This window comes from Kwoniella mangroviensis (genome assembly GCF_000507465.2).
Source record: "Kwoniella mangroviensis CBS 8507 chromosome 1 map unlocalized Ctg02, whole genome shotgun sequence".
NCBI classification, from domain to species: Eukaryota; Fungi; Basidiomycota; class Tremellomycetes; order Tremellales; family Cryptococcaceae; genus Kwoniella; species Kwoniella mangrovensis.
In genome coordinates this window covers 1,011,069-1,029,249 of record NW_027062534.1, presented here as the reverse complement: position 1 = coordinate 1,029,249, position 18,181 = coordinate 1,011,069, and the positions used below count along the sequence as shown (strand labels likewise).

General features: G+C 45.4%; 5 protein-coding genes across 5 annotated transcripts; 3 read left to right on the top strand and 2 right to left on the bottom strand.

The window, feature by feature from the left end:
* Positions 1 to 165: 165 nt before the first annotated feature.
* I203_105485 (uncharacterized protein) lies at positions 166 to 1,511 on the top strand (the record flags this gene model as incomplete). Its single annotated transcript, XM_065517790.1, has 5 exons — positions 166 to 352; positions 416 to 562; positions 640 to 919; positions 979 to 1,110; positions 1,193 to 1,511. 5 exons carry the CDS (start codon positions 166 to 168, stop codon positions 1,509 to 1,511), a joined length of 1,065 nt encoding a protein of 354 aa, XP_065373094.1.
* A 62-nt stretch (positions 1,512 to 1,573) lies between these two features.
* Positions 1,574 to 2,836, top strand: I203_105484 (uncharacterized protein; the record flags this gene model as incomplete). Its single annotated transcript, XM_019144641.2, has 6 exons — positions 1,574 to 1,583; positions 1,709 to 1,808; positions 1,880 to 2,161; positions 2,241 to 2,438; positions 2,532 to 2,731; positions 2,811 to 2,836. 6 exons carry the CDS (start codon positions 1,574 to 1,576, stop codon positions 2,834 to 2,836), a joined length of 816 nt encoding a protein of 271 aa, XP_019005976.2.
* Positions 2,837 to 3,229: 393 nt separating this feature from the next.
* On the bottom strand, positions 3,230 to 4,573 carry I203_105483 (uncharacterized protein; the record flags this gene model as incomplete). Its single annotated transcript, XM_065517789.1, has 6 exons — positions 3,230 to 3,406; positions 3,684 to 3,763; positions 3,851 to 3,983; positions 4,079 to 4,140; positions 4,219 to 4,350; positions 4,510 to 4,573. The coding sequence occupies 6 exons, from the start codon at positions 4,571 to 4,573 to the stop codon at positions 3,230 to 3,232; spliced, it is 648 nt and encodes a 215-aa protein (XP_065373093.1).
* Positions 4,574 to 7,395: 2,822 nt separating this feature from the next.
* Positions 7,396 to 8,600, bottom strand: I203_105482 (uncharacterized protein; the record flags this gene model as incomplete). The annotated part of the gene is made up of 8 exons (XM_065517788.1): positions 7,396 to 7,590; positions 7,654 to 7,699; positions 7,756 to 7,855; positions 7,914 to 8,046; positions 8,117 to 8,176; positions 8,250 to 8,276; positions 8,323 to 8,378; positions 8,453 to 8,600. The coding sequence occupies 8 exons, from the start codon at positions 8,598 to 8,600 to the stop codon at positions 7,396 to 7,398; spliced, it is 765 nt and encodes a 254-aa protein (XP_065373092.1).
* A 4,704-nt stretch (positions 8,601 to 13,304) lies between these two features.
* Positions 13,305 to 17,923, top strand: I203_105481 (uncharacterized protein; the record flags this gene model as incomplete). The annotated part of the gene is made up of 3 exons (XM_019144638.1): positions 13,305 to 15,176; positions 15,242 to 15,938; positions 16,008 to 17,923. The coding sequence occupies 3 exons, from the start codon at positions 13,305 to 13,307 to the stop codon at positions 17,921 to 17,923; spliced, it is 4,485 nt and encodes a 1,494-aa protein (XP_019005973.1).
* Positions 17,924 to 18,181: the final 258 nt, after the last annotated feature.

The following is an 18,181-nucleotide window of genomic DNA, read 5'->3' as shown; positions in this document are numbered from 1 at the left end:
GGAATGTTTGTCTCTGTGCGTGTGCAAAAAGTAAACCTTGTTTGAGGATGTCACATCAGCTCATCGCATCCACCTCATTCCATTCTCACTGTCCTTCACATGTATATTTCGCATCGATGTCGAGCTCGATTGCAAACACCTTCGAGATTGCGAGGCAAATCCAAGATGAACACCTCGGACAATTTAAATCCCTTATCTATACCATCCTTACGAGATATCCATACAGATAACAACACACGTAGAGGGAAAATCAAATCATCCCGATTGACCATACTCATCTCAAGCTGTATATGTCTGTCATTGATTGGACACTCTTTTAGCTCATGCTTGTTTTGGCTGCCACTTGTATTCGGTAGGCTATGCTCCTACTCATCACGAACAGCCGATATCGTAGCTTATATACCTTCTACTGTAGTTCCGTTCATCGGCATAATAGCTTTACCAGCTTTCGTTTTGTCCCTTATCGTGCTTATATATGCCATACCATCCTTAACTTACCTTCTATGGGCACAGGAGAATACTCCGAATCACGTCAACGGGGTGTTCGTGCCATTGAATCCAGGTAAGTGATAGTTCAACCCCCAAATCATATGAAATGAACTGATTTAACCTTCTATATCGCGATGAAACGATGTACAGTACGGAATTTATCGATAACTCTTCAAGTCCTCAGATGTATCTCTACTGTGATAGATATCTTACCGAGATATCTATGGGCCATTGGAAGATGGATAATCTGGGAGAACCTCAAGAGACAGGTAGACTACCAAGACGAAGAACCGGAGGCTTTTAGAGCCTCACGGACAGCGAGACCACAACGAGGGGGATTGGCAGAAGATGATTTCTCAGTGGAGCATCCTGCTTCATCCACTCACGTGAAGAACAGAGGCAAAGAAGGCATCTTCCGTGAATTCGCAGAGTAAGCGATGTGCAAAACCAAATCAATGGGACTTGCTGATATCTGTTGGATGGTAATAGGTTCAACATACCATACAACAAAAGGAAGGACGGGACGACGGGTTATCTGGACATCTATTTCCCCAAAAAAGACCTTCACAGAACATGCCAGGATGGAAGATCAGCGCCCGGCTTGATATTGCTCTCTGAGGAGTCAGTGTAGTTACTACTGGATTCAAGTTTCAAATGTTGCCCGTCAGTCCACTTACCTGACCTGTTTCACGGATAACAACAGACGTTCCTCTCCTGCGTCTGCCACACACAGCCCTCAACGAGCCCCAGATATTGACTCCCCTGCACATCACTCCTCTTACTCTATCTCCGACTTTCCTTCCTCAGGTATCCTCGCCGAAGCTTCACAGCGACTCACACCCGATCCATCTTCATCTACTCCTTTCCACAACAAGCACTATATCTCTCGAACGTCAACACCTTCAAGTCCGGTTGGAACGACTGCAACAGCTTCTCCAGCTTCGACATCAAGTCTTCACTCAGCTTCGACCGTGTCGTCCGACCCAGGAGGTCAAAAGTCGTGGTCTTCATATATGATGTAGGGATGATTGGATTTAGTCCTACAAAAGAATGGTTCTGTCTTTTGGGAGCTAAGTTGTGTGGGATGGGTTATCGTGAGTCGATGTCACCTCCTTTCCATCAAATTAAGGTATGGTATTCTGTTCTATCGGAGTAAAGAACTTGCATGATGATGAATACCATATAGGACAGAGCGAGGCTGATGGTGCGATGTTTCCAGTTACCATCATACCCGATATCACGACATACCCATCAGGTGGCGTTGAAGAGATGGTGACAGATGTTCGACATGTTTTCTCATGGGTTGAGAGCAAAATCCAGTTAGTGAACAGTCATTCCTCTAGCATGTATGTATGTTATGTATTGATATATTGCAAATTGCGCATATTAGCTTATATGGCGGATCACCCTCCTCGATCTACCTGATGGGTCATGGTCTAGGCGGACACTTGGGATTCTTCACCCTGTGCCAGGAAGGCATCATCCGTTCACGCGATGCAAGACATGGATACCTGGAACCTCTAAAAGGTCAGCAAGTCACGCTGGATCTTAACGATATAAGTACGTGGCGGGGTCTGTACGATGAAATTGAAGATGAGTTACCCAATGGACTGAGAAAGCTGAAAATATATGGGGAAGAAATAAAGATACCCAGGATAAAAGGGACCATTTTGTGTGTTTCATTACCATGTCATTCTGTCAGACATCACTACATGCGTTGTTCGCTGATGTTGATGCGTTTTGTATGACAGACTGTCACCCGTGTCCGATGTCATTCGACAAATACGATACGAGTCGTCCATCCACCTCGAACATATCTCACCACTCAGACGCAGTCACGGTCCTAGCCAGACTGCTTGTATGCGGCATTCTTTAGGTCACTTGTTATTTGCCAGTAAAAGGATTTTGGAGGTGGATAGATTGCCTGAGAAATTGTTGATCATTCACGGGTGAGTTGACTGGTCTTCATGCCTGGCCTTGAAATCGAATTTCGTATCTATTACCGTGATTGAACTGATATTTGGCAACCTCGTGCTGCGCAGAGCTCAAGATCATTTGGTCCCTCTGAGCTCGTCACACTGGTTATCCGAGCTACTATACGGTCTGGGTGTACCCACTGCCTTCAGGCCATACAAGGATGTGGGTCATTTCGATCTGATCACGCATCTAATGAAAGGGTTAGAGGATGCTGAAGGCGAGCAGAATGGAAAGAAGAATCACAGAAAATGGCTAGAAAGTGATTGTAAGTTTGAGTATGGGTTGACGGTTTGATCCAAGAGGTCTGTCGACTGACTGTTTCGAATGTCTCGATTAACCTGCAGTGAAACGATTCATCGAAGAGACTTGATGCTCGGCGATCATAATCTCATTGACGTACAGCGGTCGAGACATCTTTTTTCTAGTTGTATTACCTATAGTTCCTACATCAACAGAATGGCTTTCTATGGTGTTTTCAACAGTGTCTCTTAGCGAAGCAGGCAGCTTCATGAGAATGATGCATGTGTATCAGAGATGATAAAAAGTCCATAATAGCCCAAACTTCAATTTGTAGAAAAACCCAAAATGCTAGAGAGTGTGAATGAGGGGGAAAATTGTGATGCGCGAACAATCTGTTCCTCCTGTGTTATGCTTCAAGTCGACAAATTCCAATGTTCTTGTTCGACAATTTCAGGAGGCCAACATATAAGTTACCGAGTCGAGCGTCCCTTTGTGGATATATTTCGGTACTTCACGAGCGAAATCATGCCCGAGCAGATTCTCGTTGGGCGATCTTCTTTCGTCTGGCAACAATTTGCTGTCTCGAAGTTTGTCTCGTATAGGCAGGTTGAGGGAGTCCTCGTCTTCGTCTAGTGTATGGCTGCGCAGCTTGACATAGTTGAGTAGGACATGCCTCATTGGCGTATTGAAGGGTACCATCCTATCAATGATCTTCATCCAATGATTAATCAGCCAAAACATTTCTCGCTCAGCCCCAAGTAGATCCATACGAGAGCCATGAGTGACTGAAGTGGTCACTTACAGTTTGATATGAACATCCAACACTATTGGCATTATCAGTGTCCACGAAGCTAAGCAAGGAGAAGCGAAATAGGAGAATCTATTAGTGCATGAAACCCACCATGAAATACGTTAAAATTAATTCATGAGATGGAGTAGAGCAAGACCTACTAGCAAGATGTCGTTTCGCTGCTTACTCGAACCATAGCATCGAAGTACGTGAGGAAAACAGGGTCTTCCGCATCGACTTGCTGGGTTGGACACACGAATTGGCTCGCTAAGAAATGACCACAACGAACAGGATACATTAGTACGTGATGTTTCATCCATCATCTATTGTGCAGTGCAGTATGTATCAACTTACCTTGTACATCCCTTTTCCTATAACTTACCCCGGGACTAGGTCTGGGCTTATCAGAATCTATTGTAGGGCAACTTTGAGATGAGTATGTCCCTCCCCCGTTCCATAGACGACCGCTGGAAAATTTCGAGCCGGTCTATAGTCAATAATGCGATATGAAACAATACCATCAGTTGATATCCTATCGTCTTTTCGAAATGGGATTTTGCCAGGGAGAGATGTGTTACTTACACTGGCTGCACCATCGTATCTACATCCAAAGTAGTTGCCTGAATTGGATGGATCTTGCCAATCTGCAGCACAGACCGATTGTCGTTAGTCTAACATTTTACATGTCATATTTCAAACTTGAAAATAAGACTTTAGCTCACTACAGACCACATAGAGTTCATCGGCGTTGGTTTGACTACCATCGCTACTTGGTGCTTGGCTATAAGAACCGGAAACTTCTGCGATATACAAAGGCCATTGAACGCCTGTGTTGCTAGTGAGGTATTTGGGACCTAATGAGACCCCACAAGGCAGAGTCAGTCGAAGGAAGACAAGACGGGTTTATTCAGCGGGTATAGGATTCGCCTCACAAGCATCCGAGAACGCTGGGACAACAGCAGGTTGCTCGGAACATTGTTAGACGTCCCCGTTGGTAGCGGAAACGGTACTACTTTGAGCTTGGACGCTAGATGGTCCAAGTAGAGTCACCAAAGCAATGAGTGAGGATTTCAACATCGCGTGTTGGGAATCAATGTGAGCGTGAGAAGAATAGTGAGAGTGATGGGATATGAATGTTGTGCAGAAGGAAGGAATTGATATAAAAAGATTCAGTTCTAACAGCCCAATACATCGATATATATACCTCTTTCTTCGGCAAGCGTGATGTTCTACGAGAAAAAACAGAGCTCAGAAGCAAACAAGATGAGACGAAAAGAGTCGAAGAACAAACAGTGAATAACTGATGTTACGCCACAACTCCGAAAGATATTCGGTTTACCAACAAATTGATCAGTTACCTATTGGGTAGGTATACGGTGATCCTATTGTGTTCAGGACTTTCAACGATAACACTTGACCAGATGTCCGCCTAGCAAACGTGACAACGCCAATCCGCGTTTGAAATGTACTACTGATAGACCTCGTGGGGTTATTCTGAAGTTCAAAAACAAGATTTTCGCTCGCCTAGAAACGACTACCCTGATCGTCACCAAATACTTGGCCCTGTAAGGGTCACTCATGTCTGATCTCATGCTGAACCGACATTCCGGTCTTCTTGTCCCGGTTACATAGTTTTGATTCTTCAATTCCACAGGAACCGTCAGGGCTGATACTCGCATTGCTGATCGCCGTATATCCATCCGCAATCTCTTCTTTTGGAGCGCGGTATGCCAAAAATGCATCTGTAAAAAAAGGTAGGTATAGCCAAATGGGTGACCCACCAACGACTTGCTCCCCTAAAGCCTATCTCGACAGGATCCTATTGTCCTAGTCAACCATCCCATCGGGCCCAAGGCAATGTATTGATGATGCGATTACCATATCGAACCCTGGCCTCTTTCGTACTCACTAGAGAGGGCCAGGGAAGCAATTGGATCGTGCATCTGAAGGGAGTCATTCCTGCACCAGATGCTCGACCGGGTTTTTGGGAGTATAAGTACAGTGGAGCGGTCAAAAGGATCAGCATAGTTGAAATTGGTGCTACCCCCGGATGACTTTGAACACAGACCTTCAGTGATATGTACTGACGGTCATCCCGAAAGCCTGATGAACCTTGATCCCAGTCTGACTCGAAGGTTTGCTATATTGTATGTAGTCGTTACTGACTATTTTCGATTTCAATCTGAGAAGAGCCAAGTAAGGCGACCACGGTGAGAAGAGTCAATTTCAACCATTGGGGATTGAGCGTGTATAAGTGTGACTGTGCAAGAGAACGTGATCACAGAGGGCACACTGGGGATCACTACCAGTACTTCAATGCATGGTCATATATATGCATAAATATGTTAACATCGCTAGTAGGTAAAAATCTCCGCCCTGAACCGAACAATTGCAAGAGTAATGAAAAGAAAACGGTCAACAACCACACTCTACATATATCACTTTACGCCACAACCTCGTGTCATATTCGGTATGCCAGATAAAGCCAGACGACTCTTTCAGGTACCCGTCCCAACTCGCGGTGACGCCAAGGGGATTCCAGAGATATCACGTAATGGGATGTCCGTTCCGTAGGAGCCAGTCCGTTCAAGGTGGAAAACAGTAGTATTTGACATGCAGGCTTTCTTGGCATCCTTTCCTTCACTCTGGAAATAAGTTCTGCCTTACCGTGACTTCCAATCTGTACAGGGTGACCTTTTGCTATGAATGCCCCAGCTTGAAAAGCGATTTCACAGTTTCCAACGATGTCATATAAACGCATGGACGAATCAGGTCAATGCTCAAATCGAATATAGAAGATGGACATCACAAAGTCAAACGCCCAAACAGCTCTCTTTGCCTATTCACGATCTTCTCTCTTGAGGTTCGTGTGTGATCATAAGGTCCCGGTAACCTTCGTTTAAGAGTGTACGGTTGAACTCCTTGACATTGCCTCAAGGGACTTGGTGTGACATTGGTATTTAGGAAATCACCGTTCTAATCCGTTACCATACAATCAAATCACCTTCTGTTCATCATATGATAAACACCACCGACGGGCTTGTAGATGCATCCATTTAGGGCTCTGGAGCCCAGAAGGTACCTACAAGGGTTTGATGTCCTCATACAGCATACAATGACGATCACTCAAAGATTTATTGTTACTCACACGCAGGTGGTACTACCGGAATTTTCATGCAGTGTATGATAAGTGCCCGGCAGCTAGTTCGGTCTACCTTGTTGGGTAGGTGAAAGCTGACGATTGATGCGAGGAATGTCGTTCGTTCGCATATTGCATGTGGGTTCGTCGTCGAGTATATACAAGGGGGAAAGACCTATATACTCATCCACCGCTTATATACTTCCATAGGTGCTACAAGAATCATCGACCCTGCGATCAAAATATCGGCAAGGTAGATGCATACACACTGCGGATGGTTATCATCCCTTTCGGTTCTAAACTGCATAAGCCACATAAGGCTGTTTGACACCTGTAGCTGGAATCAAAATTACGGGATCAGGAACGGGAAATGACTGACCACCAAGGCACCACTGTTGGAACAAGAAGCATATTTACTGCGGGTCCTCAACTCATGAAGATGTTTGCTGGAACCGTCTTGCACTTGCACATCATATGTGTTCAAGGGTTCTTCCCAATGATCTTCACTCCTGAGTGTATACGATCATGCAAGTTGGAATTTTTACGTATCCGAAGGCCTTGAACGTGAGTGTCTTTCGGGGGCGAATAAGAACCCAGGCAGGTCTCCATCACTTGTTTGCGAAATTGTACTGGAGTGCGAATGTACTTTTCCGTGAAGAGGTCAAGTCATCATTTCATATTACTGACGCCTTACTACATATATCTCACCAGCGTCATCCGCTACTTCGGTAACCCAAGGTAAGAAACTTCCTTCACTCAATCAGAGGCGCTCTTCTGCGAACGTCCCCCAAATCTCCTTTTGTCTCGCAATGATTCTTTCTCTGGAAGTTTGCCTTTTGTCGGCCGGCTGGGGTAGACCTCTCTTTCCCATGTATGGCTGAACGGCTTGACACTGCGATAGCGGACAATTTACATTGGCTGGTACGGTAGCGCTGTTAGGTAAAAGCTGACCGTTCTGAAGTAAGAAGAGTTAGCTCTCGGTTCCATGGATAACATTCAAGGAAGATTGACCACTCACTGCATCGTATCTACACTGGAACTGGCCTGGAGAGGTAGTACGATAACTGCATCGAACACATCAAATGGTCTGTCAAGTAGTCCTAGAGTGAGAAGGACTCACGTGCAAATATAATTTTGCCCAGTAGAAGACAGACTGTACTGTGTATTGGTGAGGTAATATGGGCCTCCTTCCTGAATGATGGGACAAGCGAATGTGGTGACTAATATACCCCGACGTCAATTCCACAATCGAGATATGTTGCACCTGTATTATCTTACCTAGTCCAAAACGTTTCTTGTAATAAAGACCTGGACTTGGTCTCGGTTTATTCGCCTGAACGACAGGACAGCTCTGCTGAAATCCCAGGCCACCTATATTGTACTTTATACCCGTGGCAAAGGTATCCCCGGACTATCACCACAATTCTGCGATCAGCGGATTCGATGTTGAGGCCAGAGATTACTTGGAAACAAGTACACACGGGGGCACCAGCGTTATATCTACATCCACTAATTGCCCGCCGAACTGGGATCTTGCCAATCTAACAAACATTACAACAAGCCAGCAGAAAGCTTAAAACAGGTAAAAGCCAGTTGGTTGTGGTGCACACTCACTGCAAACCAGATAGATATCACCGACGGCTGTACTATAGTAACTTGTAGGTGCTTTGGAGTATGACACAGTTACGACTTCGTTAGCCAACGGCCATTGGCTTCCAGCTTTGCTGGTTAAGTAGGAATCACCTATGCCAGACATATAGGTGTGAGCCATAACGTATACATGCATTTATAATCTCAGACTTTCTTGCTCGACGTACAATAACTTCCACCAGCGAATGCTTGTATGGCTGAAGGATCCCAGGAGCATTGAAAGCTTACGCCATTACCTGTTGGTACGGTGGTTTGAGCAATAGTAGAAGTGATAATTGGACAAGCTAGAATGACAAGCAAAAGTTTTAAAGCCATTATGAACGATGAGAGTTGGATTTAGAGGGGGGCATGTTGGTGCTATTTAGAGTGATACCTATATATGTCTCTCCCCATCACCTTCGAAGATGTGACTGGGTACGAGAGACAGCGATCCAAGCATTCTCTGAAAAGAGAAGGGGGAAGTAAATCCAAGCGATACAATTCAATTGAACCAACGCAAAGGCCTGTGTGCCCAAGGATCACCCTTGTTCGGTTGCGTCGAACAAAACTGGTTAGTCGAGTGGTCTGTGCTTGTGATCTTCAGGTCATGAGTTTGAAACCTGTGTGAGACGGGGCCGCTGAATTCAATGACGGTGTTCCACCATGTCGCTTCCTTCCTAAACCGCAGGTATATATGAATATCTGTTCAGTGTTCCTGGTATGATGAACGGGCTCTTCCACATCTTGTCACAATCTACTCTTGATGCAGCCAATGGCATGGTAGGTATAATTATACGGCGAAAAAGTTCGCCTCGATTGCTATAGTACTTGAATCTTCAAATGGCTCATAGCGATTTTGAGCGTCCACTCCAAACTGCAGATGCCACCAGACTAACGGGCAGCCTTATGTCGTAGCAACGTCATAGTTTGCTCATCCGTTGTCAAGAAGATCAAAGCGTCAGTCCCAGAAAACCGGTTCCGAGTGCAAAAGGACTCTGTCATTCCCGAGTCAGGCACACTTTTAAGTTGCCCCTTTACCGCTGGCGATGCCATCAAAGAGCGGCTTTCAAGTGCTTGTCACAGCTCTAGAGATTTATAAGGTCAGTCTACATGAATATATATATACTGAGAAACTATCTCTAAATCGTACGGGTCTACCTTCGACATAAATGCATGTTGAACGGTATCCTTTGTCCCGATCTTCACTGTTCAGGTCCCGCTCCTATCAGCCGCTAGAAAAAGATCTCTACGTCTCCCAGTAAACAATCGAACTTTTGGGCGCCAAGTAAGAGAATACGCGGAATATTGTCTCTTGGAATAGTACCGCTCACATGCCTTGATGAGATTGGAAGTTCTACGGGTACGACCTGGTAAGAACTTCGATTGTCACCATGGACAGCCCAGGCGGGGAGTTTGGGAAACTTTCTTTACCCCGGTATCGGCAGAAGTCAACTGTTCGTGTTGTTCTGCGTTCTCTCTGGCTGTGGTCTGCCACAGTAGTCATATTCAGAGGAATAATTCGCTAGAAGACATCTGTGTGCTCGCCATCCGGCCAAAGCCGGATCTCGATCAACTTTCTCACGGCACGACAATGATGAATCAGATGTTCTAGCTTGAAGCTGGGCACAAGTACCGCAAATTTGGCCGTTGAGGCACAGAGATTTTATGCGTATTCTTCGAAGCTTGAGATGGCGATAAATAGATCTGCCCGTCTTGCATTATTATAAATCCATTTTGCGTCGTCGTAAGCACTGTCAGCGTAATTTGTGATGCCCCATCCTTCGTTTCTTTCTTCATCGCAACGATTTATGGTTAAATACTCTCTTCATGCCGTAATCCTCTTTTCGTTTTTTTGTAAAGAAAAAAAAACGTTTTGTGCTGTATTTTTGGAGGCACGTGAACCTACAGTCAGAATAAGGTATTACATACATTCTACAAACATCGACTGCGCTTGATTACCTGATCGTTGTGTAAGATGCCATAGCTCACAGATGCAATACGTTAGGACATCAGGCTGTGCATGTTGTCGTACGAGACAGTTGAGGTTAAAAAGAAGAAATCACGATGATTCTTTGTGATCGTAACCGGGTGGCAATGCGATGTCATCAGAGTCGCAAGCAGAAAAAAAGCAAAGATAACCGATGAGCATGACTGAGTAGTAACACGGTGAATGTGAGATAAGTAGAGGTATGTAACGCCTCTTCCCACTCTTGCTGTGATGTTGGTGTCATTGGTCACAAGGAGTGATCGATCGAGTAAGAGGACTACGGTGAGCTGACTGTACAGCATTGACCTCTTCCTCTTGATACACTCGTAGATTTTGTGGATTCCAACGAATTTCATGCCGATACGAGTTTTCTCCGAAATTCAAGGCAGCTGCTTAACTGTCCTGATCTTCTTTGCTTCTTCTTCTCCAAGGTGGCCAAACGTCTTGCGATCGCACTATGCAGTACAGAATTACGGTCCGAAGACATCCTCCTGTACTATCTCGTAAGGTACTGCCGACCCGGTATGGTTTCGCCCTTTGTTCCGTAGTCGGCGGATTATTGCTTATACAGGCTAAAAGTAGTAACGATAGTATGAGATAACGACGTCATTGTTTCTCTTCTTGTCCTTCTCCTAGAAAGCCTTGGCGTAGTTCGACAAAACGGTACATGCACATCGCTCGATGTTGATACATCCAGCTAGATCGACAAGCAATGTCATGCATGCCTCATGCTGCCTGCTCGTGCTCGTTTAGATCCTTGTTATTTCCGCTCGGCATGCCGTTGCCTGATATCTCTTCTTCCCTTGACCCGCATATACAAAATGTACGTTGTATAACCTTACTTGCTGTATAAGCAGTACAATATTTGTAGCATGTGATCCTGCACAGAATACCGTAGTATCTGCTACCGGAGAATTGCAGCCCTCTGACGGATTGGTCTAGATATGTTTCGCTTCGTATCTTCATTTTCCCATCGTTGCTTGATTAGTAGTAAGTACTGCTGGTAACGCCATCTCTTTCTATGAAATTCTTCTGTACCTTTTCACACATGCACGGTACGAGATGACTCTCTTTCCCACCTGTTCACGATGCAAATGACTTTTTGCCAAAATTAAACTTTTTTAGACTGAAATAGTCGGAGAGAAACTTTCCTGTCAACGTAATGAGCTGTTTTCGGATTGGATGTTTTGTTTGCTCACCTTGGAATGCCAGAGAGAGTGGTTCATATGATTACTAGATCGAATACCGTTATTACCGTATTCAATCCCCTTTCAGGTACTACAGCACTCTTTTTCCCTCAGTTGTAAATTGCAGTACTTGACAAACGAAGGATTGCAACGATATGCGGGAAGATGTGATGTGATTGCACGGTATGATGTGGTATGATTCTTGTTGCAGTACATGGCTTGGCTTCTTGGTCGATTTGTTACTCATCGTTATCGTCTTTTCATCCTTCGTCAACGATATCATCTCATCTCATTTCATTTCCATCGTTGATCGTACATATAGCATATCATTTCATTTGTGTAAACTATCCATCCCATTCCTATTATATAGCTTCGCCTTCTGTATCATTAATATAACATACCTCGATAATTATAATACAACAATCAAGAGCCAGAAGTCAAGAACAAACTGAATTGAGAAAACGACCGAACCGAACCGATACAACCGTGTCTTCGAATACATATAGTGTTCGATCTTGTCTCGGCAGAACTAAACAAACAACTGCCCTCAGCCAAAAATCGACCATTCGATAAACCGAACAACGACAGAGGCCATTCCCAAGCGAGTCAGCTTACGAAGACAAGCTGGTTGGTTTTTGAGAAATCGATCGGGATAAACAATCTTGACGTTGAAAGGAAGGATAGAGTTCAGGATCAGGATATAGAAAGAGGCAACGTGCTCAAGTGGTGCTCGTGCTCTGAAGGATACCATAATTGCAGGACAAAGGTGAGTGTCACTTCCCCTGCGGTTCAACATTGTCCGTTATGCTTGGGATTCCTTTGTTCAACTGGACAATCCTGTCCTCATTAATGCTCATGTGCATGAATCCCCGATCCCAATCATAAACCTTGTTCGTTCTTTGTTTCCCCATGTTATCCTGATCGGCTTTTTACATCATTGGATACACACAAACACACATCGTACTCAAACTTCAAGACTAACAGTCCTTTCTCCTATCTTGCTAGACCTATCGGCTCCCTACCGATCTATCCACAAGAACGATCTAATTAAGCGTGTCAACAGTATAGCAAACAGTACCAGCTTGATAGAGGAGTCAGGTGTTTGAGGATGAGTCGGTGAGTATCATCCTATCGCTCGCCTACATCATCATCATAACCATCAGATGGTGAGCTCTCAGGTGTTTTAAGTTGATCCATTCTCATTTCGTTCATTGATCTGGAACTTATGCTCATATCACACCAATATGTGACGTTTTGAACAGATGATACTTGCTTCAGCTTTTGACGTATCAAACAGCCCGCCCACTCGTGCCATCCATTGTGAAATCACACGCCACCTCCAAAACATCATTTTCGTCGCATTGGGCTCGTGTCAAAGTAGCATATTGATATCTGTGAGTCCATCTCCGTCTCTTTTGGCGCTCCAAGAGTAATAGCAATCACTTACCCTGGTCGTACACTTCTATCTCGATACCCCTTTTTCTCCTGGTACTTCATCTATGCTGGTCATAAATCGTACATCCTTTCATGAAAACTCCAACACCGACTCCAACTTACATTCTTCTGCTCTCTTCTCCGATACCACTCCTTTCACTTGGTGTCTCCGTTGGCCGGCTTTCCTTTGTCCTCCTGATACCAATCTGCGGATCTGGGAACGAAAACATCCTCTGATCCTTCCATGCCGTAAAAACAAACTTGACCTTCTCTGACCATCTTCGAAATACTCTTCCATAACATCCATTTTTCGGACTACCAAAATTGTCGACTCTGACAGTGAGACTTGCGTTATCTGGAGTACCAGGAAGACCGAGTCTGAAAGGCCGTTGTTGAAAATTTCACATCAAATAGTTAGGATAAATCAACAAGATGGACTCACTATTGGTTGTTCACCCATCAACTTTGGCTATACCGACGCTGGAACCTATCCCCCAATCCGTCGCTCCAACGCCCTCTCTTCGAGAATCACCGCCAAACGAAGTTGAACTCTCGACATCCAATCCCGCAGTTCCTGTCAGCTCCGAGCAGCCTTTACCTACCCCGAGCGATTTCGCCGGATCCAGTCGGCGGTCTTCCATCTCTTCTTACTATCCCATCCCTGGATCGTACTTCCCTGCCGCAGGAAGCTCTCGATACCAGTATGCCGCTTCCTCCGGTACCAATACTCCTTCTGAGCGACCTCGCCCTTCACCCATCAACATTCCGGCAGGCACTCCTGATGAACCTCTTTTCTCTGCGTATCCAGATACAGGCTCTTCTCAACCCGATGTCAAAGGCAAAGGGAAGGCGTTCCACCTTCCTCTTAAACCTTCGTTTGACCTTACTAGCGCTTCGTTATCTAGAAGGAGCAAGGGTGAAGAAGCGGAAGAAAGCTCAGCGGATGAGTTGCAAATGCCTCTTACCTCCTCTTCCAGGTATGCTCAACCGCATCCTCAACCGCATCATCATCCCCATCATTCTCATGATTCTCCTTCCCATTCCTATCACAACTCGCCCACTCGTCCCCGGTCACCTACGAGTTCCAGGCGTCCCCGTAAACGAGCTGTTACAGTTTCAAGCAGTCCTTTGGAGAGTCTTACCAGGGGGCATAGGAAATCAGCTTCGACCTCAGCAGCCGAAGATCAGAAACAATCTCAAGTGTCTGGTAAATCAACATTACGGCTGGGATCTGTACCTCGACCGAGATCTTTAGGTGGATTCAGGAGAAGAAGGGCATCTGTAGGTTCCGCATCTGCTCCTATAGAAGTTGAATTTGAACCTCCGGGATCGACCAATCAATGGAAGAATATGCCCAAAGAAGTAGCCCACAAATTCGACTCTCCTCCAATCCCTTTCTCATACCAACAACCCACCAGATCAGATTATACTCTTCAATCGGTGTCCACAGTCGCTACTGTCAGACCCCTTGCCTTAGGGTCTGCTGGAGAAGGAGGAGATATGGTGCCGGTCATTGCTCCTAGACAATCAAGTTTGTCAGGCTTAGAACCCCCAGTAGTACTCGGTCTAACCAATATATCAAGACCTCTACCGGCAGGTAACGTCGAAATTGTCATACCGGAAGATATGCTTATGCCACATGATCCTCCCCCACGTCGAAGCTCGTTAGAATACGACGAACCTGTCCTAGTGGAGATAAAGTCGAAAGTAGATCCAGCAGTTTCAGCCTCGGCTTCAGCGATTATGGTAGATTATCATGAACAGTCTGTATTATCGGCCTCTCTGACCAACACAGATACTTCGACTTCCGCCTTCTCACCATCAGTTTCGTCGAAAGAACATCCTCTATCATCAGCTACCACTTCTTTGTCCAGAAGTGCCAAGAGTGGCAAAGAAGGTTTTGAAGGGGAGAACAATGAGGCTTCTCTCTCAGCAGTGAGATTACAGAGATCGCTAGAATGGGAAGCCAAGCAGAATCGCTTGAGAAGAAAATTAGAGAAGCGGATAATGATCATCTTGGAGTTGGCCGAAACTGAAGTAGCCTACACAGAAGATTTACGAACCCTTTGTCATGTCTACTTGCCTCAACTCGCTGCTCTTCCTTCGGTGAATGAGAGAAATGCAAAGATGATTGCTAGAAACACCGATGAGCTCTTGGTATTCCATGCTGCCTTTGCTGGAAAAATGGTGGATATCCTGAAAGAAGAAGGTTTAGGATATGAATCTCCGAGAAATCTGGAAGTTGGCTCCGCAGGACAGGTTGATAGAGTCTCGAGAAGATTGGCGACGTTGTTTGTGGATGATGTGAGTTCCTTCACCCAGCCCCTGTACCCCAGCCACCATGTATTAATGAATTGAGTTATGTATAGATTACGCATTTCAGTCTGTACAAGGACTTCTGCGCCGAATCAATCATTGCCACAACACTCGTAAAGCACGTATCAGAGAGGGTAGATTATGAAGGATTTGAGAAACGATGCCAAATCATCGGTGCTGCTCAATCATTTACAACTCTACGAGATCTTCTAGATGAGTCTGTGCCTCCGGTTCACAAGCATCGATCGAGACTTCATTTCAAGGATTACCTCATCACGCCTATTCAACGTATATGTCGATACCCTCTTCTGCTTGGTCAACTGCTAGATGCCGCTGGTCCGACTTCGCCCGGGTCTGGATCCGACTATTACGACGAAGGATTCGATGTTGGAGTAGACCTGGAAAGAGCTTTAGGAGCGATGAGGGGAGTAGCTGAAGAAGCTGATGAAGCTAGGAGATTGAAGGATGCAGAAGTCAAGTCTGCCACTGTTCTAGATCGACTTGAAGCCCATCCCAATCTCACACCGTCGTTCATCAGATCTCTAGGTACATGTCGCCTCATCGGCTCTTTGGACGTACTTCACCATCACCCCTCTTTAGCTCCTCTCGTTCCTCCTGTCAAAGTGAAATATCTGGCTGCCTTCCTGTATCGAGGATACCTGATCTTAGCTAAGGTGAAGAAAGGCAAGAACTACGAGGCGAAGCACTTTCTACCGTTGGAGGTCTTCGAATTGATTGATATCACTGAAGGTGAGTTTCTCCCTCTGGTTCCTTCGCTCTATTACATTATCATGATCGCTCATTTCAAGCAATTTTCAGGCTTTTTGCCTCACTCTATCCGTTTGACACTTCGAGAACACAACTTCGACCTTGCCGCGTCTTGTGAAGCGGAGAAGGAAGTCTGGGCCGCTGCAATATGCCAAGCACGTGATGAGAGCGTCATCCCGCCATTCGAATTACCAGCTAGTGTTTCGCCTTTCCCACAACGATCTAGACGATCTTCCACTGCTTTCACTGGTGATATCGATATCTACGCTACGTCTCATCCTGTACCCAAGAGACATACCCTCGTAGGAGCGCCATCGGAATTAGATGAGTTTTCAGCTAAAGCTGCGAATCCCACTACCACTCCAAATCACACATCGGGATCCAAGCCGTCCACACCGATGATCTCTCCTATCAAGTCGACATTCGGATTCACCCCTGAGCGGAAATCGAATCAAGCTGGAACCATCCTCTTAAGAAGAGCATCAAATGGACAAAGAATGTTAGTGGAAAGAGGGCTATCTGACTTGTTCTCGGATATCTGCTCGACAGTCAGGTCAAAAGCTCAATTACAACATCATACGCTGTTCTTACCTGATTTACCCGCTTTCCCTCAATCCGAAAGTGGACATGGTGATGGGACGTCAACCAGAGATTCTTCGACGATTTTAAGGCGCCGAAAGAGTTTCTTGGACCATAGAGCCCGAAAAGAATCAATCGATATCGCCATTACGGGTGAGGTCAAGGGATCAGTCATTGAACTCAGACCTTCCAGACCAGCGGGTGTTAAATACCGTACGCTACCGTCTTCGTCCAGAAGACGGACCGGATCGATCAGTTCGATTGTCAGAGGGAATAATGAAGAATCGGGAGATGATGAATCTGCTTCGGTCACCGCTACCGCCATATCGGATTTCGGTACCTTAGGCAGAACAGGAAACATGGATTATTCAAGGAACAACTCGGTGTCTTCACTTCAGTCTTATGGATCTCCCATGATCACTCCTAGAAGATCTCTGTCCTCCCTGAGAGGATTGACGAGCGTGAGCCAAACTGGGGGCATCGAAGAGGAGACATTGATGATCAGGTCTAAAGATCGAGATGCTACGAACGGAAGCGGTAGACAAAGATATCATTCTCAACCACCTCGAAGCAAGTCTTACAGATCTGACATATCGAATTCAGCTTCGGGTCGGAAGAATAAATACAATCTCAACTTATCTTCTATATCTTCCATGCCACACACGTTCAGGGCGAGAAGTACACCAGTCTCACCTATCTTATCTCCCACTAATGAGATCCCACCAGTACCGAAGATGCCACCTTTGGTTCAGAAATCGAGATCTGATGAATCGCCAAGAAAGCTTCATCATTCTGTACAAATTCCAAAATCACCCCAAAAGCATTCCATCAAAGACTCAGACTCTGGCTCAACATCAGTTTCGGGCAGTACTTCCGCAACGGGATTGGGCGTGATGGAGTACTTTATACCTCCCCCTCATGGTCTGGCATTAGATTCCATCGGATCGAACGTCCCTCTAACATCTTCAATCTCGGGATCGGGCTCGACAAACAAGGCGAATACGGTCGATCCTGATAGCCCTATCGCAACGAGTACGTGGGGTACATTGAGAAGATCCATGTCCTTCTTACCTCTTCGAAGGGGTAATAGCGTGACTTCGATGAGTGATGAATTTGGTGGTGGAGCCAATATGGAGAACTCAGCTAGTGCAAGTGGTAGTGGTAGTGGGTCGGAGGAGAGTCATGAACGCCATGCTGCGAGCGAAAAAGCCAGCAACGAAGATCAGTCGAGTATTTCTGGTTCTGGTGGGTATACAGAGAATGAGAAAGATCAAGGAGAAGGAGCGGGAGGAGGGATGATAATGAGAGGTTGGAGATCCGTGCCTAACACGCCGAAGAGAAAGAGAAGTTTGCGATTGTTTGGGTTGAAAGGGTTTACACCGATGTAAAAGGAAGTAGGATTTCTGGTCTTCCAATTAATTCGCGGATCGGATTGGGTTGTTTATCCATTTATCATCTGACATTCGTTGATCGTAACACACACACGCATACTTCATTACTATCATTATTATCAATATCATACTTTTCAGTTCTTGTAGTGCTGATTCTTACTTGAGTCATTTGTATTCATGCCATTATCATGATGTATTGTATATTGGTGTATCTTGCCTATGACGACGTTCAATCTTTATAATAGATCAGATCGA